General features: G+C 33.7%; 1 protein-coding gene across 1 annotated transcript in view; it reads left to right on the top strand.

The window, feature by feature from the left end:
* Positions 1-23,291, top strand: part of LOC129005548 (acyl-protein thioesterase 1-like) — a 37,997-nt gene that overhangs the window by 8,669 nt on the left and 6,037 nt on the right. Inside the window, exons 2-5 of the mRNA XM_054434456.1 lie at positions 4,015-4,046; positions 8,057-8,122; positions 10,674-10,866; positions 22,695-22,796. Of these exons, the coding sequence (XP_054290431.1) occupies positions 4,015-4,046; positions 8,057-8,122; positions 10,674-10,866; positions 22,695-22,796 (393 nt within the window). The remainder of the gene's footprint in view (positions 1-4,014; positions 4,047-8,056; positions 8,123-10,673; positions 10,867-22,694; positions 22,797-23,291) is intronic.

Below are 23,291 nucleotides of genomic sequence, written 5' to 3' on the forward strand. Positions count from 1 at the left end.
CTCCAGTTACAAAAACAGTATTTTTTTTGAATTTTTTCTGTATTATCAAAAATAGAATTTTAAGTCTATCTAAAAACTGTTTACTTATGTTGAAATTTGGTACTGTATAAATAGAAATTAAAATTGAATTAAAATCCACAAGTTCAATAGCAGAACATTCAAAAATAAAGTCTTCATTTAAATTGGAAAACTGTGTTATTGTTACATATTTACAGTTCTTATCCACTAATATGCAAGATCCGCCCCTACAGCCACTTTCTCTTATATAAGAACTAGCCAATTTAAAATTATTGATTGTATTTAACAGAGAGACTGAATTATGATCTAACCAATGTTCATTAAAAGATATAGCTTTAATATTCAAATTGGCCTCAGATAAAAATAAATTAAGAGCTGAAATTTTTGTTAAATTTAAACCTTGACAATTGTAATGCATTATTAAATCACAGTTAGTTGAATAAAAAGATTGATTACATAAACCTTTTAGTTCGTTATTTTGAGCCAGTGAATTTGTTTTGTGCAAAGAATTATCTAAGTTACTTAATTTAGCAGGTACAAGGTCATTGTCAGAATAAATCAGTTTAAAATTAAAGGAGAACTATCATCTAAACTGGAATCTAACTCTAACACTGATGGATCACCCTCAACACTTGACACCACACATTTGCTCTGCTTTTTCACAACACTCGATGGTTTTGACTTAACAACTTCGTTATAGCTGAGACCGCCTGGAACCAACCGGGGGCTGATAAGACCAACAGCAGGAAGTTGTGTTGAAGTTGGTTGTGAGTGATGCTGTGGAGAACTAGATAGTGGTTGTAGTTGCTGCGAAGACGGTTGAGATGAGCAGAGTGTCAGTGGTACAGTTGTTGGTTTGCTTGCCGGGCATAATGTCTGGATGTTCTGTCTCAGCTTAAGGACAAATTCTGAATGGGAGAGTCCATGGTGAAGTATTCTCTGAGCACCAGGTTGTTCTTTTGTTACCACTATGATTGGAATGCCAGTGGTCCTATGAAACTCCATTATTTTCCTTGAAAAATGTTCAATTCGAACAAAATCTCGCACACAACCCATGGGGGAGCATATCAGCACACTGAATTTCTTAGTCTTGAGTTCATCAGTCAGAGCTCCAAATGCTGAGTCATAACCATCCAGAGTAGGCTTGCCATTAAAGTTGTCCTTTGTTATAAGGCTGTAGACTGCTGCCTCCTTAGGGTTGCTTCTCTGGTAGGCCAAAGATTTAGACAAGCAATCCTTTAATTGGGGTTTCCCAAAATGCCTAGCAAAAGAAACTGCTACACCGGCAGTCATCCTTCTAGGGTGTTGAAAATCACCAGAGATTGTGTGGGCAAAAGCTACTGAGCTGTCATTTTTTAGAGCTTTGATCACCTTGTACATGTCTGCCACCACCACTTTAATTCCTTCAACGTTAGAGATATCTAATACAAACTCATCATTGATCTCCTCAGTAGCCAGTTTTAAGTTACTCTTCTGCTGGTTTGAATTAGTTCCGTAGATGCAATGTTTGATCAATTTAGAAACTTCTTTTTTTCCTGATCGGTTAAAATGCAAACCATGCTTAGTATACATTTGCCTTGGTAAAAGGTTGAGAGGTAGAAATTTGGTATGCTCATTTTGGTTAACTTTTTTTTCAAGTTCTATATTTAAAAATGCGATACGGTTGTTGAGACCAGGCACATCGTGTCTGTAAGGTAATCCTGAAATCATAACATTCGTGTGGGTTGTCTTGTCAATGATATCTTGATATTTACTAATTAGTAATTCATCACCATTTCCAATGTCATTACAACCACCAATGACAATGACAGTGTCAGATTTTGTAAAATTTTTATCAGTTCACCTAAGTTATTTATTACTCCATTTAGCTGTGCATTGGGTTTATATATAACAGAAATGTTTACTTCTTTAGTAGGCCATATTTCAACAAGATTTCTGTACAGATTTCTACCGTGACTGTCAGCAACAAACAATATATTAGGCTTATCTGAACTACGTATAACAGTATTGTAGTCTCTTGCTGTTTCTTTGTGTGCTGTACATTTTATTTGATGGTTACTTTTCAATTCATCTTTCAAACACACAGGTCCCTTTTGAGTTTTTGCTGGTGATTTCAACAACTCTTTTTGAATGGTTACTTCAGCTGGTGTAAGTAGTTCAAATCTGTTGGATAGATTTGCTGGGTCGGTAACAAACTGTGCTTTATCTATTAACTTTGCAAAATGTTTAGGGATTACAAAGCTGTCCTCAGTAATAGTTAGTAATTTGTCGTCTCTCAGAAGTTTTGTTTCGGTACTTAGTTTTTCATTTTGTAGTTTCAGATTGTTTATATCACTTTCAAGTAGCTTGATTATTTCCCTGTATGTATTAGATTCTTCGGTGAACTTAGTTTCCATGTATGAAATTTTATTTTTTAAGGATTTTATTTCTGAGATGAGCTCCGGATCAGGTAGTGGGTACGGTTGAATAGTTTCCATAAGCTGTAGATTTCTTCTTTTAAAGTTATTTACTTGAGCTTGCAACACATTTATTTGGTCGTTAAGCAATTGAATTTCTTTATTTTCAGCTAGTCCTTTTCTCAGTTCATCTGATGAGTCTTTACATAGTAGCACATTAACAGAGCTAACTGATATTTGATCCTTCAAATACTGAATTTCATTGATTTTTCCTTCTAAATCACATTTAAGTTTCTTATTGTCTTCTGTTAATATTTTAATATCTTGTTGTAGGTTCATTACAGTTTCTTCTGCCTCTAACTCCAATACCTGTAATGAAGACTCAGCTTTTTCTTTTTGAAATTTTAACTGAATCACATTATCATTTGCTTCAGCCAAACAGTTCCTTAATTTCAATAATCCATCCTCAGCCTCATCAGTGAGAACTTCTCCAAGCTCTAAGCTAGAGATTGACAATTTTGTTTCGTTGGTTTTATTGCAATACACACTGGTTTCTGGTGTACTGGTGTTAAAGTTTGGTTGGCCCTCTGTCATTGCACTTTCATTTAAACAATTGCTTTCCTGACTTTCTAAAATATTATATCTAGTTGGAGATTTTAATATAGATTTAAAATCAAAGTCATCAATATTTAAACTGAGTTTATTTTGATCAATGTACTTTTCAAGTTGAGATTTGGATCTGAACATTTTTCCTTTTGGCGAGTAATAGTATATGTCAACTTTTCCCTTAGTTAATCCTTTCTTCCTAACTGTCTGTTTCCTTACCCATCCATCAAGTAAGTTTGTATCCATATTAAAAACTGTTTCTGTTTGTTACTCCCAGTGCTGTATCACTAACACTGAAGATGAAAGCTCATTGCAGTACTCAATGTTTACAGCACTAAATGCAGCAAACAACTTTATTTATTTAATAATGGCAATAGAATATACATATACACAAAATGTGTCTTTATTATACTAAGTAATATATATTCAAAGTGATGGAAAAATCTTAACTGGATAAAAAAGGATAATTCCTTTATATAATTATTAAATTTTTTTCCAGGTATATTATTAATTGAGGAAAAAAAATAATAAAGGTTTGATTTTAATGATGATAATGTTTAGTTGGAAGCAGGGATCTTCTTATCAGTCTTAGTTCAGAATATAGGTGGTGATATGTAGATAAAGAACCTGGCTTGTTGAGCTTCAGCTGCTTCCTTATCTGAATATCCAAAGGTCAACTTCTGCTGTTTCACTCGTACTGGAGTCTTATCTCTAGTCCACTATTATCTTGAAAATCGGCAGAAACTTGAAATTTTATCAGAAAAACCTTTATTATATACAACCGGTTGCTCAAAATAAAAAACTGGTTTCCGAATATTACACAGAACTAAAATGTGAATATTTACATATAAAACTTGAATAGTAAAACCAAAAATTTCCCGGTAAATTTTATAAAAAACTGAGGAACACAAGTGATACAGGTCAAGTAGTAATCAGGGGCTCACTCCCCACTCCTTGGCATACCGGTACTTAAACGATTTTGTTTTTGTTTCAGTTAATCTTTCTCCATGGGCTGGGAGACACAGGGTAAGAAACCTTTTTTTTATAATTTGATATAATAATTTATTAGCTTTATTTCATCCCAAGCTTACTTACAACTCTGTTAATTAATTTACGTTAAAACTGTATCAGCTTAATAAGTTACTTCGTGCCCACTTGATTTTGTTTGTAGTTTTTCTATTTCAATATATTTATTCAATAATTGTAAGAATAGAACAATGGAAAGAATTAAAATCATGAAGAAACTCCTCTTTAATGTAGTAAGGAGCAATTTCTATAGCATGATTTTTAAATTATTTTTTAAATTTGATGCTGCCGATGGTCATTAAATTATTAGGAAGAAAATGCAAGATCCTTCATTTGGACAGGTGGGCTTGTTATTGGGAAAGAAAAGATGATTGTGACTGTTTTCTCTTGAGGCTTTTCCTCTAGTATTGTAGCATAATTCTACGTTATTAGTTATACTTTCATTAGCAATGAGAGCCGTTTCGAAAATGTATTGATGTGTAGGCCTACAGGCAACGACTGTTAGTGTTTTTAAATTTGCTAAATGGATTTAAACACTGTAATTATTTTTTAGTCCTTAGTCCTTTAAGTCCTTCTTTGTTTTTAATATCCTTTACTGTAGGCTACTTTAAGGATTCGAGTTAGATTTTTCTTTGTTGTAGCTCCAAAAAGGTATACCGTATTTAATGTGTCTGTTGATAAGAGAATGATATAGGGTGGCGCAAAAAGGATGGTCGGTTTTGAAATGAATATAATGCAAATGATTTTACACATAAATTTTACTAACTTGCATTTCTCAACACGTTCAAATGCCCCGCAAAACCCGCCTAACCTTATAAGTTTCTAACCTTGTAAGTTAGAAAGTTGCTAGTAGGCTATGTCAATCAAACTATAACAATTTAAAAATAAAAATTAAACATCAAAAGAACATAGCGGACTTCGAAGCACTGACACTCTTACGGTCTGTATGTTTTCTTGGAGTAACTGCTGTTCGTGGAAGTCCAGTAAATTGACCACTTAAGAAAGTTTGTTATTTAAGAACGTTCTTTGATTTTTTTATTTTTTTTATTGTTATACTGTAGTTTGTTTGATTGACATAGCAAACTAGCAACTTTCTAACTTACAAGGTTAGAAACTTACAAGATTAGGCGGGTTTTGCAATGGGGCATTTGAACGTGTTGAGAAATGCAAGTTAGTAAAATTTATGTGTAAAATCATTTGCATTATATTCATTTCAAAACCGACCATCCTTTTTGCACCACCCTGTATCATTCTCTTATTATTCGGACCCTGTTGTCCAAAATGCAGTCACCCAACTTGATATTGATCTGCGATCAGGAACCAGTCCAATACGGGCTACACCAAAATGTTGCACCCTAATAAAAGATTCACTGTTTCTAAAAAAAATGTTTCAAAGCAAAAACACAATGCTCGACCGTTCGCTCAACACTGCGCCATCTTATGGAAAATTGGATACTATGGTCAACTTACAGACGGCCGGCAGTGGATCATACCCTCCCTCCCCTACTAGTACTACGCAGTTCAAATTCGACCATCCTTTTGCGCCACCCTGTATATTGTTTTTAAAGTACCGTACTGATGTTACATAGATAAGACAACTTTTTCAGTGAAAATACCCTTGCATTAATCTTTGAGCAGACATGATCTTTGTGGTCCTGCCAGAATATGTGCTTATCAATTTTTAACCTTAAAAATCTATTTTTCTCATCTTATTTATTTATTTATCATACGGTAAACACCATTTTTACAATCGATAATACATGAGGGCAAGTTACAATAAAATATTTATAATTATATATAAGTCAGATTCAGATTCATCTTGCTGAAAAAAAATATTGCTAACGTGAAAAAATGACACGAACAGGATTGTCCAAAAATGCATTAACAAAGATTGGATCATGCGTATTATAAATCCTAGTTAACAAGCATAAACATTTTTAGAGAAAAATAACGATTACCAAAACTAGATAACAATTGATAAATATTTCAATATAATAACAATAACAAGCAAAAATATAAATATAAATAAATAAATAAATAAATAAATAAATAAATATAAATATATATCTTATTTGATTTCATCAGATTACAAAAAGATCAACGTTTCTATTTTGGTTTAGCTCGAGATTATTAGCTAGTAAATAGTTTTTAACATTTGTTTTTAACATTTGGTCTATATGTATCAATTTCAATCTGTTCTACTGTTTTGCCTGTAATTTTTAAGTTGACTTCAGCATATTGGCACATAGTTCCGCCAGGTAGACGTGACAGTGTATTTGGAATCTTATCTATGTAACACAGAAATAAAACAGGGCCTAATATTGAACCTTTGAGGGATGCAAACATGATTTTAGGGGTTTTTTTATCAGGTTATTTATGATCTGTTTCTTACCAGCCAATTGTTTTTATTAGGCATGATTTCAATGAATTGCTTCCTATCTGACAAATATGATCCAAAACACAACAAAATGTGACCTCAAGGCTACTCCTACATATTTTAGTATGAGTTTTGTGACATTTCCTATCAAAAGCCTTTATAAGGTCCATCGATATTCCTAACAGGTTTTTTTTTGTGATCAACTAAATCTATAATACTTTTTAAAAAAACTTGGAAGTCGCTGTAATTATTGACACTTAGATTACGATACAAGTGATTGAGTGTCATTTTGTGCTGTCTAATCCCTTACCTTGAAGTTGTTGTACAATTGATTTTCAACTAGGTTTGGCCTACATTAAATTTTGATCATCTCCATTAATGTCTGCCTGATAGCTTTAGTTTGCTAAAGTAGTCGATAAGGCTCAAGCAAGACTATGTACACTGGACGGTGGACAACTGAAATAATTAATTTAACTTATACTTATAAAAGTCAAATACCACTCACTGATCACTGTGTCCTATCTCAAAAAGTACTAACCATAAGAACTCAGGAATTGGCATGGAGATTCTAATTAGTCTCTAGGTGTGCAATAAGAAGCGTTTTCAAGAAATTCCGTCAGGGCTCTGCCAATAAAACATTGTATAAGGTTTTTATGTTACTCAATGTTACTTTAAGATAGATATAACTTTCCAATAAGCCATGGGAGATCTGACAGTACTATTGGAAAATTAGGTTTAAGCATGTAACTAAACCTAAGTGAAAGGAGATGTAGTGGGAATATCTAACAAAAACATTATTTAGGTGGTTTCAGAGTAAGCAGTCCTAAGCTCCTGGTAGTGGGACAAATATTATTGTAAAGTTATGTTCTCTCTTAGTTGAACTTTAGTGGTCACATGTTTAACTTAAAATTTCGTGAGCAAAGCCACGACGGGGTAAGCCAGTAACTATATAAAAATTGTAAAGGTAAATGTTTAGTCTTTAAATCTGTATATTTTTTTCTAGAAATAAAATTTCTTAACCTAATACCAAATGAAATGTTGCCTACAATAGGTTTTTAAAATCCCAATGATCTACTGTCAAATGATCTCAACTGTCAAATTTGTTTACTGATTTAGAATAAAAGTTTTCTTCTAACCGGTTTCAGTGGGAAGCAGGCAGTGCGACGACTCATTACAGAAGCATGGAGTGTGATACGAAATACAGTAGACTACCTCTTATCCAGACTCCTCGGGACCGAGGCCAGTCCGGATAACGAGTTTTCCGGTTAAACCGACGTCCCCAAAAACTCGTTAAAACGGACCTGTTGCCGTGATATTCGACTTAAATTTAGGAGAGCATTGTATTTGACACGTGATCACTGGTCTCAAATCTTTCCCACAAGAACAGTCGCTTCAGTACTGCCCACTTCCTGCCAATCTAGTCCGGTTAAACCAATGTGCTGATAAAAATTGTCTGGTTAAAGAGATGTCATTTCCGCCGAGTATAGTCCGGTTAAACCGATGTCCGGTTAAAAGGTGTCCGGATAAGAGGGAGTATACTGTACACTTAGACAAAATTATCTGACAGCTCATAAAATAAGATATTCTGTTATTTTTACACTATGCCTTATACTAAAACATTGTCACTTTCCAGGCATGGTTGGGCCACTGCGATGACAGAAATCCGTCAGCCCTACATGAAAGTCATCTGTCCTACAGCGTGAGTGTACTTTGTTTTACATTTTTAAGTCAGTTTAACCCACCAACAGGCATGGCATTTTTTTGGATAGGTGTACTAATACGTTCCTCTCCACAGAGAATTTCTAAAAACCAAATTATTGCACCATTCTTACTTTAGGATAATTCATTATGGTTTTATGCCTACATTTTGATTCAGTGCAACCAATATGTCTTCTTGTTTTTGTGTCAAGTTGATGCATTAAAACTTGTACAGTACGTTTTTCGTACTGAAATTATGTTCTTTTAGAATGAGATTTTAAAATATGAAAAACGTTCCACTTTTGACATCCTGTGCTAATCAATCTCGTGGTGAGTACTACGACTATCCGAAGTACTATCCTGATGATTAGACTTATTCGGAAATTACAAGGCAAAAATGTGGTTTGGATTCCGTTATTACCTGTCCATTATAACCTTAGGTGACATTAACCTGTATGGACTATTAATTAACAGCTGTGTCTAAGGAATAAGTCAACTCTGTTCACTAACAAGACTGTAAGATCGCACCACTCATCCCACACTTATCTACATTCATACTTGGCTTAAAATACCGGAATTCGTATGGTCGGCATTTTAAAAGAAAAGTATAAAGTTAAAACAACCACGTTAAAGTTAATTGTTATCATTCACGTTTCGATAACATTTTTTGAAATGTATGCTTCAAAGGCCTATACAAAAAATAAATTTACAAAACTAGTCATTTTTACAATATTAGAATTCACATAAGACTAGTTGGTTTTACAAAATAAAACTTAACTGTCCAGTGAAATTTAAGTTATTTTAATAAGAATCATTAGAAGTGTCTGTCTTAAGGTGCGGCTATTGTATAATGTTGATATTTTTATTCATGCTTAATGGATAGTTTAAATTGATAGTTTGGTTACACTTTTCCATTAAAGCCTTTTACACAACCTACTCTAGTTAACTATACCAATGCAACAGAGCAGATCACTCTCAACTGTCGAAGGTCGCCAAGATAAGAGTTATCAGCATCAAATGGCTACATACCGTGTAACGGTCAAACTATAACCTATTTCATTCTTCATATCTGAATGTATTTTTATACCCTGATTTTCAATAAGTGAACTACTAAACAAAAACAATAACTTAATTTATATTTGGGTTTCAAGTATAGGCTGACATTTAGGACCTAGTTGAAAAAAAAAACCTATATGGAACCACACATTGGTTACAATTTGGAAAACGTGTTTACTCAATACTTTAAAACAGAAGTAGCTTTGCATCAGAGTGTCAAGCACAGAATGGTAGAAGATATTGTTTGGGATTTGCTTTCTTATAGTTATCATGTAGGTAGTAACTGTTAAATAAATTACTCCTACTAAAACTAACATTAAAGGTAGTGGTTGGTAAAGTCCTATTCATAGATGTAAAAACGCTAATTGGGCTATGTTCTGTTCATTCTGTATAAAGTTTTATTTTATATTTGTTCATCCATTTAGTACAGGCGCTAGGTGCAGTTGAGTATGCATGAAAAGAGTCAGAGATTTTGACTTTTAAGTTTTGGTAATGGGGGGCTAGGTGAGTGTAAAAACCCATGTCGTCACATCCAGAGGTGGTCGACAACCTAAGGGTGGGGGTGCAAAGTTGCGAAACACGTTAATCACCAAACCACTTTAACTCCCTTGTTAAGAGGAGGAGGGTCACTGAATTAAACAAAAATTACAAAAGTTTTATGTCAAATGCCCGTTCATTTTCAAGATGAGCTTGTTCGCATGGCTCAAACACGACCTGGTTGAAGTTCGTTCGCTACCCTCATTCACCTTTGGATTGGAGCTCGTTTGTTGCGCTCGCTTGCATTCAGATTAGCTTGTTCGCTACGCTAACTCGCCTCCAGGTTGAAGTTCGTTCGCTACTCTCACTCACCTTTTGATTGCAAATTAGCTGCTGTCATAAATTTTAGTGCTGCACCCTGTTGGTAAACCTATTAGCTTTTTAATGCTACTGAACATCACAGAATCAAATTGTTTAGTGGAACCAGCTGTTAAGATTCTTTAATTCCATTTAAATATGAGTACTCATAAGGTTAACATGGGAAACTCCAGAGCCACTGGGGCAGAGCCCTTTTGACAGATCTGCACCAAACTTCACACAAAACATCCTTGAATAATGCTTAATAATGCCTGAAAGTTTCATTACAATATGTCAAGCGGTTTTGGAGTCCATAAAGGACAAACAAATAAACATTGGATTTTATATATATAGATTAGTGTTATTTAATTGTGCACCTATAATTTGCAACACTTATATTGTTGATTATTTATTATATTAATAGCCTATATGTATTTAGCATATACCCAAATGGCAGCACGAGAGTTTTTAATGCATGATGCTAGACTCAAAATCTGTTATAATTTATTGTATTTATTTGTTCTAACTGGCAGCACTACTTGAAAAGCGGCCAGTCAATTTTCAAACACTGTCAATGTATGTAATAAGTTTGTATTCAACGGAAATAAATTCTCTTATTCATTATTCATATTGACACTGAATCACCATTTTGTTTTCCACAGTCCGACGATGCCGGTGACGCTCAACAGTGGGTTCAGGATGCCGTCGTGGTTCGACCTCAAGTCTCTGGAGGCATCTGGACCAGAGGATGAGGTGGGGATCAAGAAGGCTGCGGAGAATATCCACGCCCTTATAGAGTCTGAGGAGAAAAACGGCATCCCTAGTGACAGGATCCTTCTGGGGGGCTTCTCACAGGTAACTAACTTGTTATCTGTTAGTCCGCGTCCCTTACTCGTTGGACATTTAAAATGCACAGCTAAATACTCAGTACTTGACATTCAAGCCTTGTCATCAAAACATTGGTCCGTTTCACTCAATTAGGTTTATTGAAATATTTTATTAGATGAAATTCATGTATAGGCCTACAACATGAACCACAACTTTTGAAGGTCAGCATGTCTACAAGTAGAACAGTCAGTTTAATTAAGACTCGTTGACCTCGTTGGTAAAAACCAAGATGGCCAACAAGTAACATTTCTGTGAAAGTGACCTCCCAAAAAACAGTTATATTAGTAGTGATTATTCACCAACACATAATCACAACTATACTCACAACCACAACAGGAAGAACTGTAAGTTTTTGCAACATAATCTTTATCAATAAGATAGAAACTGCAACTAAAGTAGACACCAGTAGGCACCAAGACTTTTTCAAGCACTTGACTTCACATTCTTATAAATCTAAACTTAAACAGGATCTTAACTAAACTAATAATGCGGAAAACGAATCTTTATCTTAACAACACTATTTTATGATAAACAGAAGCTAAGCATACCAAGTTCATATATAAAATAAATTACGTCAATTAAGCCATTTCATCACGACCTACTTCCAACACAACAACTCAGCACACAACTTGTCACCTCCGTGTGTTGCTGACCTACTTCACCACACATAGTGAAGCAGCCAAATACTTGATAAAAAACTGTCCATTTTCAATTTTACAGACAGAGGGAACCAGCCAAACACCTAATAAAATACCCCCGCCGCAGCAAACCTGCCGACTAAGCGAATGTCCTTTCAATTCAATCTATTTAAATAATGTTTTAACGATTTTACTTAGGTTTGCTGCTACAAGAAAACTATTAAAGTGGATTTTTAGTTAAATATTAATAGATTGATATACAATAAATAAATTTGCCAAGTTTGATCCAAATATATCCATAACAAGCAAACTACAACATTTTACAATTATCTCCTTAAGAATAACATGGGGATTTTAAATTTACAATTTTTATTTATAAAATATAGTTTATTTTGATTGTAGAAGGTTTATATTACCTGGTTACTGTTAAAACGAATCTGTATAGTTTGAACAGCTACACTGGATCTTGTGACAGTAACCAGGTTATTTAAACCTTTAGTTAAAATGGGAATGTTGCTGAAAGTCAACAGTCCCGGAAGATCAAATAATTTATACCTGTGCCGCTAGGTCAAAAACTACAATTTTTGCAGTGTCTGTAGATCAAAAATCCCAGAAAGTCAAATAGTACAGTCCGGGCTAAAAGTTTAGTCTATGTTAAAGCAATTGACTTATTGGGAATTTGACCTAATGCAACAGCAGGTTTAATATAACGAAATACGGTAAAATACAAGTTCAGTTTCGCTGAGTCAACAGTGCCGGAAGATCAAAAGCAATAAAAGTGAACGTCGATTCAGTGTAAAGTAGACCTCCTGCAACGCTTACTACACCAACAAAACTCGCTTTTAGTTACTTCGTGTTTTGTCATAATTAGAATAGAGCTAAAATTATCATATTTAGTACATAGCTTATTTATTAATGCTTCTTGCCAACTGTTTGGTCAACACTGTAAATAGGTATAGTTTATGTAATGAAAAGCCTTTCGTCAAAATTTGTGGCATAAAATACACGCAAGGACGATCTGAACATTTCTGGTTATTATATACGTTTGTAAAAGGAGATCCGTTTAATTGTAGAACTATTTTATGAGTTATAATGTAGTCTACATATAAACTGTGTAATGTATTACGCCACGGAAGGGTTGAAACCTGTCCAAACTATCATATATATTATTATAACGTAAATGGGGGTTTTTCACGATTCTGAATCAACCAGTCGATGGATTTTCATTAGTTTTGTGTTGAAAGAAAGACAATTTTGAGAACTAGATAATTTCAAAGCCATAATTTAAAATTAATGTCCCAGTTTTTTATAAATTAAGTTTTAGTTTTTAAAAAGTCTAGCAGCCGATGCTAACCTTCTCCAATAAGTCAATGCTTCTAGCTAGCTTTTAGTACAATATAATTTGCTTAACATAACAGCTGTAACATTCAGTATTTGTGACACAAATTCAGCATTTGGAAGAAAATTCAAATACATACTTATGGTTGACTTATTTATACTATGTATGTGTAATGCTGACCATTGATACATTTAATTCTTCGGTACGAGGATGGCAGTTTAATTAAATGTGCATAGTAAAATAGGTACAGTAGTAGGATGTTCAAATTATTTTTTAAAGTATTCTTTGTAATCATCGATTTGTTTTAGTCCAATATAATTTGTTTTAACTAACAGCTGGTTGAATGTGCTATGTATACTTATAAAAGGCAAAGCCCTCACTGACACACTCACTCTCACTCACGCATCATCACTAATTCTCCCACTTCCCATTTACCTAGGAGGTTGAAATTCGATTCACCGATTCTTTGGGCATTAAATAGGAAAACTAAGTAGTTTTTATTATGATCGGGCATTCGGGCTCCGCCCCAGTGGCTCTGGAGTTTCCCATCTGAACCTTATGATTTTTCATATTTAAAAGGAATTAATGAATCATAACAGCTGTGTCAATTCAACAATTTATGACAACAGCTAATTTGCAACCAAAAGCTGAGTGAGCGTTTCGAACGAACTTCAACCTGGAGGTGAGTTAACCCCAAGGCAAGTGAGCTCAGCGAACGAGCTCCAACCTAAAGGTGAGAGAGCGTAGCGAACGAACTTCAACCAGGACTTGATTGAGCCATGCGAACGAGCTAATCTTGAAAATTAATTAGTTTAACGGGGCAAAGCCAGCGGGTACAGCTTGTTATTCTATAGAATTATTAGGTTTTTAGCGAATTTCGCATATAGGGAATAAGCTATTACCGTATAACTCATGGGAACACCTGGACCCGGGACCGATGTAATTTTTCGTTTTGAGTCCCTAGAGGCCAAAAACACCATCCGTTCAAATTCATATATATATAAGTGTATAAAACATTTTGGGGACTTGACTTTTTCGGGACTCGAGAATTTAGTACTTTTCGAGGACCTGTGCAATTTATTCCATTCCAAATGCAGCGCGTTATCGATCTTCACCCTTGTGTGGGCCTCCCATTCACTGACGGAATGTCTCGTGGCGTATGACGACCGGATATAAATAGTCACTTTAACACTCACTTATCTCGTTATTTTTTTCAGCATATTCGTTGACCCGTCTGCAGGTCTTATGTTAATGGGCTGTCAGAGCGTCTGTTGTAATAACTGGAATTCCTTATGTATGTTTGCTGCTGATTACGGTGAAGTATTGTTAGAAATTCCACCTAATCTTTTAAAGTTACCCATTAAATTCATAGAAATAATAATATTTAACTGTTTGACGAGTACCCCTATTGTATTCAAAATACTCAACGGCCCAATCCAATGTCACGTTTCGTATTTTGTATACTACCGTTAATTACTAGACTTAATTACTAGCTTCATTCCCACTGTTCTTGTGAACTTAACTCTAGATCAGACTGTTGCTTCATCCGCTTCTTCATCAGTTAATTTTTCATCTTAAAATCTAAAAAATATCTTTTTGGTACCTATGTTATCACCCACGGGATCTTTGAATAATTTTAGGCTTAACTGAATCTGAAGTATGTGTTTTGGTGGTTGATCATTGTAATGAATTATATAAGATTAACCTGCATTACACTATCGACAAATTAACTATCAAATATTTATTAAAACACTGAAGCATACTGCAAACGCTGAGTCATACTGCAGCAAAAACAGCCGTATTTAGTGAGCTTAAAGTAGGTATTTTCACTATTTTCTCCCTAGGAAGTGAAAGTCAGCTGATTTAAACTCAGTTGTGAGCTTCGATTGTATGCAATCGCATGTATCGAAAGTATGTATAATTTTTTTCACCACACTATGATGTTTTAGTTAATTTACAGTCTGTTTCAAAAGTAGAAAAATAAGCAAATACATTAACAATAATACAACGTTAAAAGTATAGTGATTTACCACTCTCAACACTAGCTAACAAAGATAATTTTGATAACACAGCCGAATCTGAATGGGAGGTTTAATGTCGTAAATGGTGTTGTGATTGTCCAATAAATTTAGTGCAAGATGAGAGCTCGCCTTGTGGTCGGAAACTTGACCAAAAGTATGTATTTTTCCAACTTATCTATATTTACCCTATGCTATAAATAAGACATGTAAATGGAATTTCTTCTATTTGGTTTTATTTTCTGTTTACATTTAGTTGTTATTTCGTTACCTACATGGCAACCCATACGGCCCAAGTTATTTTTTTAATTTTAAATTCGTTTCTTGTGTTTATTTTTGAGCCTATTTTAATTTATAAAGGGATTCATCACATCTACAGGAAAATATCTTTCATTTGGTACCAACCGCGTGTAATTCGTTCCAGTAGTATGGTCAGGCTAGCTGTCATAAGTTTTGCAAAAGTTGTTTTGTATAAGACGATTTTGAATGATTTTCCAATTTGATTATCTTTTTTCACTAGATTTTGTAATTTCTTCTTTGACTTTTCAAATTCTAAGATTATTATGAAGTGTTCTGTTAGTAACAAACCAAGGTGCGTTGACAATTTTACGTAGCAATTTTGATTGGTATCGTTGAAAAATTTCAATGTTTGATGTACTTGATGATCCCCAAAGTTGGATCCCATAAGTCCAAATTGGTTTTATAACTTTTCTGCAAAGTAACATTATTTTGTGTACTAAGTTTTGATTTAGATCCAAGAAGACAATTAAGCTTAGTTATTTTAAAATTTAGATATTGTCTTTTAGTCCAGATATGTGCCTTCCAATTAAGCTTTGCATCTAAGTGCATGCCCAAGTATTTTATTTCTGTTACTTTAGGGTGGTGAATATTGTTCATGGATACTGGAGGACATGTAGCCAGATTTAGGGTAAAAGTAATGTTTTCTGATTTATTTTCACTAATTTTGAACCTCCATGTTTTAAACCAATGTGAAATTTCATCCAAGTTTAACTGTAAATTTGCTGTAGTTTGAACCGGTTTGTCGTGGACAGATAAAATGGTCATATCATCCGCAAATGTGGCAACCATAGTGTTTACAATTTCTGGTAGGTCCGATGTATAGGGAATATACAAGTATGGTTCAAGTACGCTTCCTTTGGGGATTCCTGATTCTATAGGGTAAAGGTCAGTTAAATAATTTTGATGTTTAATTTGGAAAGTTCTGTTTGTAAGATATGATTTTTAAATTTGAAAAACTGAATGGGGTAGCTAAGGCAGGGTGCACACTGGAGAAATCCGTTTCAGGAAACCAATTTCATGAAACGTGAAACTTTAGTTGCTCGCAACAGATGGATTAGTTTAACAAAGGGTAGTGCACACTGCGTTGCATGAAACTGTAATTTCATTTGTTTCTTGCAACTGGTTTACATGAAATCCAAAAAACAGATTTCGTATAGGCTTAAGTTTCACGTTTCTATTGGTTTTCTTGACTTACCTCAATGTATTGTTATTTTTCCTCAGCTCACAGAGCTAACCTCCGGTTGGTGTCCTTCTTTTTTATTAGTGGGCTAAGTAATTCCACTAAAAGTTCAAATACCCCGCCACAGCAAACCTGCAGACTAAGCGAATTTCCATTTGCCTGATTGGATTTACACAAAATGTCTCCTTAAAAATATCACATTCCTTATTTAAATAGAATCAGTCTAACACATACTTAGGTTTGCTGCAACAGGGAGGGTAAAAGTGTTTTTTTATGTAAAATGTTAATAGTTAGTAAGAAATAAAAACATTTTCCAAATTTGGGCAAAATATGATAATAAACAAGCAAACTACAACAGTTTACTTATTCTCCATAAAAATAACATGGGAATTTTAAATTTACTTTTTTTGGAATTTTCTCCGTAACCATTAGGTGCATTATAACGCTTCAATATACTAAATTATTTGTTTTTTTAAGCTCTACAAAATAGTTTGGAAAGAAATTCCAAAATTTTATGTATTTTGAGTCAAAAATGGGAAAACCCCATTTTTACCCCATAAAACCCCCCATAAACCCCCGTTCCCATGGTCCGATCATGCTGGTTCGCGAACTCGTTCGAATAAACGTAGGTTCACACGTTTGTACCAAATTTCATCAAAATCGGATAGTTTTTGTTCGAGTTATCGCGCTAACGGACACATATATAAATATATATTATATATATAAATATATATATATATATATATGAATTTGAACGGATGGTGTTTTTGGCCTCTAGGGACCTCAAAACGAAAAAAAAATCGGTCCCGGGCCCAGGTCTTACCATGAGTACTACGGTAATAGCTTATTCCCTATATGGGAAATTCGCTAAAAGAGGCTTTGGCATTCTTAAAAATCTAAAAATATTACAGGATTACTGCATAATTAACGAGCTACAATGTAAGTACTGTGTTGACCATCCCTAATCAACGGGTGAACCCAATACTTCCTTCTTTTAGTTTTCTTTAGCCATCACCAATATAGTCACATCATCATCATTCGAATTCATAAGTCACATCATCATCATCCGAATTCATATCAAGAAACTGATGGAATCCCGTTTCTTCTGTGTGCATTTGTTAAAGAAATGGTTTCCTTGAAACCAATTTGATGAAACCAGTTTCCTGAAACGGGTTTCTCCAGTGTGCACCCTGCCTTAATGTGGCATTCTTGTCAATAGTTCGATATATCGATAGTAATATACACTAACACAATCGTAATAAACGAAATAATTTTATTATATTTACTAAACAGATGCTTGTTTGCATTAGCAAAATAAATAACAATTTAGAAGTCATTTTGAGAAGTTATCTTAGTATTTCTGTTAAAGAAATGACATTTCTTCATAATCTTAACATCTCAAATTACTTTAATACTTTCTTCTGAAATGGCTACCATACTAAATTCAAACTCACATAACAAGAAATTAAATAACATCTAAACATAAATTAAAAAGTTTTACACCACAATTAAAAAAACAAATGTACGATTGCTCTTGCTCATTCTTCGTCAGATTAGGCATAGGCACGAGACCCTCCTTCATTGCGCAGTCTGTAGTCTTGGAGATAAGAGAGATATGCGGTAAAGATAAGGAAGAACTGGAAAGGTCCGTTGTGGGTTTGCAATATTTATCTCAAAATCCAGCGCAAGGTTAACTAAATTTTGGAATTAAGGTCTGAATACGTGATTGGTGAAATCCAGGAGGCAATACTGAACTTGCACTACTTATGTTTTATCGAATTTTTTACCTTATCTACCAAAATTATGCTATTTTCCTTTGGCACTTTAGGGGGAAACGACTATTTCACCCTGAAAATCACGTTTGGAAATCGAGAAAAGCTTTAGAAATCGGCGATTATAAGCGCTCGAAAAATCTTTTTTTCTTTTAATGGAAGCCTATTTTTTATTATTCGAGTCATTTCAAACTTCTTTTCCTCTTGCACTTTTTCAGCAAACACATATTTCACCACGAAAAACACGTTTGAAACTCGTTAAAAGCGTTATAAATCATTAATATCGCCACATTTGACTGGTAAGTGTCAATAAAAGAGTGTAAAAGAGTCCTTGGAGCCTAGACGTTCTAACTCATAAAACAATGAAAGAACTACAAAGACAATTTATAGTTTAACAATATACTAGATATTTAAATTACAATCACTCTGATGTTTGAAAAAATATTTTTGGACTGTAAATAAATCTCCAGCTGCTGTCTGAAATTAACGTAATTAACATCGCTCTTATGGGGGACAAATCCAAGATGGCTGTTAGCTTTCATTGACTCCACTGGAGAACAATAAAAAAACTACAAAGAACATTTCTAATCTCACACTATACTCGATGTTAAATTATAATCACTTTGGTGTTTGAAAAATATTTTTGGACGATAAATCGCTCTTCAGCAGCTGTTTGAAATTATCCAAAATGGCCACTAGCCTCCAAGGACTCCCTAAAATAACCTTTAGCTGAGCTCCTCAGCCCTAACCTAAGCTGGGTTTACCCAAAATCGGTAATTTTCGGCACTTTGCTATTTTTTAATAAGTACGGTAAATTAATAAGTACGCAATTAATAAGTACGGTAAACCATATTACTGCAGAGGCCGGTCTTTATAAGTTATATTGTCTATGAGAGATTTATTTTGGACCTATTTGCATAAGTATGGTGATGTAAATGCAGTTGTCATCGTATTTATAATCATCGATCAGTCTAAGTTTTATTTTGTCAATAAATGTAAATATCCTTTTTGGTTAACAAAGGATGCAACCGAATCTGTAAATTAAGACAAGTATGCGAAAAACTTAAGTTTTCCAACCACCATTATTGCCTTGTTTACAACTATAAAATCGGAAGTAAAAATAACAATTAGGACAGCGTATACTAACTATTTGATTTTTGTTGTGAGTTGTATACAATATCACTTCTTTTTGAAATTATGTCAAGTCCAAGAGACATACATCTAGTTTTGTATTAAAGTCTTCTGTCAAGAACTACACGAATGTAAATGTTACTGTGGACAAGGTAGCTGAAACATTTGCAAATAGGTGTAATAAATTTAAGAATATTGTATTAGTAAAAGTATCATATACATTTGTCATTGATATCACTGTATTAAATAATGTATTACCTAATTATTTGTAGGGAGTAAATTAGTTAGTAGACTATCTATTAATCGATTTGCAAGGTACATTATGAATATTTCATAATGTAGCTTGTAAATCGATTAATGTATTTAAACCAGACGCTCGTCAAATAATGCAGTTCAAGGCGGAAATGTAGTGAGGGATACATCATGATTAGAATGTGTGTTACAGAACGAGAAACTGATGACAATAGTTGGAATAACTAGTCAATGTCAACGCACTCGATAAAAGCGCGGGATTAAAAAAGGCGCGAATATGTGCAAGTACTACTGTATAACCAGCGACAACACCTATGTAAAACCAGACATAAGCTATATTACAACCAGGCCTACGAAAAAGTCAAACTATGTAAAGAATGAATCACTGAATATGATTAGACGAAATCACAGAGGTACAAACTATGTTAGATATTTACGTGGTAAAGGAGTGTAGTTTCCTGATAGGTCTAAACAACGTCATCAGTTACCAAATAAATTATTTTTACTAGTTTTAGTCATACAATTGTTCTCATTTAAACTTGCGCTATTATGCTAATTCAACCTAGTTCAGATGTAGTTCCCACAATATATCTATACTTACACGAGGAGAGCGTGGTTTCGGTGATTTTGTAAAGTAAGAAATAATAGATGTAGAAAGAAATGTGTAGATTTTGAACTTTTTTCTGTTTTCATTGATTTACTGTGTTGATTATGCACCACAGTGCTTTGTACTGTAATTATTTTCTGCCATTATGAAAAATTCATTGCCAATATTTCTTTCAAGGTCCCTTGCATTATTTTGCGTGTACTAATGTGTACTAGGTGTAAAATGCAGTTGTCTGCTTGCAATATTGAACGGAGCTATCATAGTACTGTAATCCAATACTTTTTCAAAGTCAATGCTAAATATAGTTCACGTAATTGAGATGTCTCCTACAAGTTCACTAAGTCAATTGTATAATTGTTTCTCATAAATGGGATGACTACTTGTAGTATCCAAAGTCAATGCTTTATCTGTTTCTCTTAAATGAAATCTCTACATCCAGTATCTAAAGTTAATGATAAATCTATGCTAAAACTATTGCCTTGGATGTAGTAGCCTACGCCAGTGTCACGGTGATAACGGCGGGAGTGGTCGTGGTAGGCACGGATGAGTCGTTGTTCTTGCAAGGCTGTTTTTTGCCTGTCTTCTGGCTCAGTCAGCACTTACACCATCGGGAAGAGATTGTACATCCAAACTAACAAAAATAGTTTCCAAGGACCCATATTAGATTTAATACAATTGGCGGCAAACGTTATTGTTGATTAGTATGTTAAATAACAATAAAACTGTTGTAGGAGTTTGTTCCTAACCGTAGGTGCTCTGTATAATATTTAAATCGCTAAAATTATACCCCAACAATCAACGTTTACAATCGTGATACGTAAACAAATGATCCAATAATATGTAAGCCGAAGGATCGTCGTAAATTAATGTCTTTCGTGTAATACAACAATATGATAATAAACAATGTTACTATATCACTAATAACGTGTACGTAGACCGTCGTAATTAGGCTCAAATTAAAATATAATAATGCAATGTCAGTATTAAACAATCTGTATTAACAGCTGAAAATAAGTGAAATAGAAAAGGTTTTGGTTAAATCCATCAAATTGTAATTGGACACTAGTAAATACTAGTGCACTTGTTGCTACCTCCCCCCTTCGGTTTCATGTATTCCTCTCAATCAGTTCAAACCTAGGAGGATTAAACATTAATGTTAATTAATGTTAAATCCTCCTAGATTCAAACCTGAAACACCCAGATCGAAACTCGCCTGTCGTTATTTTACCATCGCCTGTTTTTTAAATATATTTTTCAAAAAAGAAATATTATATTGATTTACTTTGGTTTTTAAAAATGTTAACGTTTTATTTTGTTAAAGATTTATGGTGATACGTAAATATTGTGGTGTAGTAGAGTATATTATATTGTAGTTAAGTGTTAAATTTTGAAATTTTAGGGTGAATCGAGATGAATCTTTGTTTATAACATGGGTCTCTCCTACCTTAACATACATACCAAGTTTGATAAACATCGGTTGGAAAAGTGCAAAGATAAATATTTGTATGTAAAAAATACAAAATGGTGGATATCTGGTTAACGAAATTATTTTGGAAAAAATGTTATCCTTGATTTTCTGTTTATTTTGACCCAAGGAATTACTAGGTAAAGTATCTCCCCGCTTATTTTAACACCCTGTTTATGATGTATTCTTATAAGTGAAAAATGTTAGCTGGTAATAAAGAAAGATTTTTTATAAATAATATGAATGTACTGGTGATCTGTATATTCACCTTTTTCTTGTCCTTAGATAAATTAAATTAGATAAATTAAAAGTCCACTCAGCAGTCGCATCGTACGATGTAGTTCTTTCCATGCGTTGCGAAATGCTACATTTGCCGTCCTCTTCAACCCAAGTTATCTACTGAACCACTGATTGTAAAAAATTCCAAAAAAATATATTTTACGCATTACACTTTTGGCTTCAACTTTGCCACAGACAAAACCTCTCTAACCCAAAAACAAAAAAAAATCTCGCATGCTAACTTTTTCATGTTAGAAATCACGATTTAAAACTATTTCACCATACAAATCATTTTTTATTAATTAGATCGGTAAATAGTTTAAAGTTCCAACAAAATAGTCATCGAGTAGGACTAACCAAGAAGCTCTGTGCCAAATTTCAAAATTTTAGCACAACTTTAAGAACACCAAAACACGAAATTATTGAAGACATGCGTCGAGAGGACTATCGTTGTTTTTAACAGATTATACTTTTGACCTTCCGGCACTGTTGACTCAGCGAAACTGAACTTATATTTTATCTTATTTCGTTATATTAAAACTGCTGTTGCATTAAGTCAAATTCCCAATAAGTCAATTGCTTTAAAATAGACTAAACTTTTAGCCCGGACTGTACTATTTGACTTTCTGGGATTTTTGATCTACAGACACTGCAAAAATTGTAGTTTTTGACCTAGCGGCACAGGTATAAATTATTTGACCTTCCGGGACTGTTGACTTTCTGCAACGCGTCCGTTAAAATGTTCTAGATTCCAATCCATTATTATAAAGCAGTCTCTAAGTTAACCCACAGTGATTGTTAACTCTGTTTGCAGGGTGGTGCTCTTGCCCTATACTCGGCTCTGACCTTCCCCAAGAAGCTGGCCGGAGTCATGGCTCTGTCGTGTTGGCTCCCTCTACACAAGTCATTCCCATCGGTTGGTACACTTTGATCAGTATTCTATTCATTATTGTTATTAACTAATTTATTATCATTGGGTAAAAAGAAATGGTTAATGCTATGCAATTTACTCTTTTGTGTGATCAAATTTACTAAATTTAGTTGTAATAAGGTATTTATGGTTTTTACAAGGACACATATATTTTTTACATTTTCACCAAAGGAGTAGCCTATGGTTTTTGAGGAACAATCTATTTTCTACCTAATTTAGTTGCAGTACCATCTGTTCCACACAAATAATAGAGAAAAGCTAATTTACAAGTAACATATGTTTTATTTAATTAACTTACATGCTCACATGATATTTGTTTAAATTGTTTTGTAAATGTTTACTTTTCAGTTTTTGAAATATAAGATTCAACACAACACTATGATCTTTTAGTTTTAATAGTTACGAATAAGAAGCTGGAAGGAGTTTTCAATATCATAAAAAAATTGAAGAAGAAAATGTGTAATCTTAGTTAGAAAATAT

Source organism: Macrosteles quadrilineatus, unplaced genomic scaffold (assembly GCF_028750875.1).
Source record: "Macrosteles quadrilineatus isolate MER2022 unplaced genomic scaffold, UCM_ALF_1.0 Scaffold_23__1_contigs__length_1887923, whole genome shotgun sequence".
NCBI lineage: Eukaryota > Metazoa > Arthropoda > Insecta > Hemiptera > Cicadellidae > Macrosteles > Macrosteles quadrilineatus.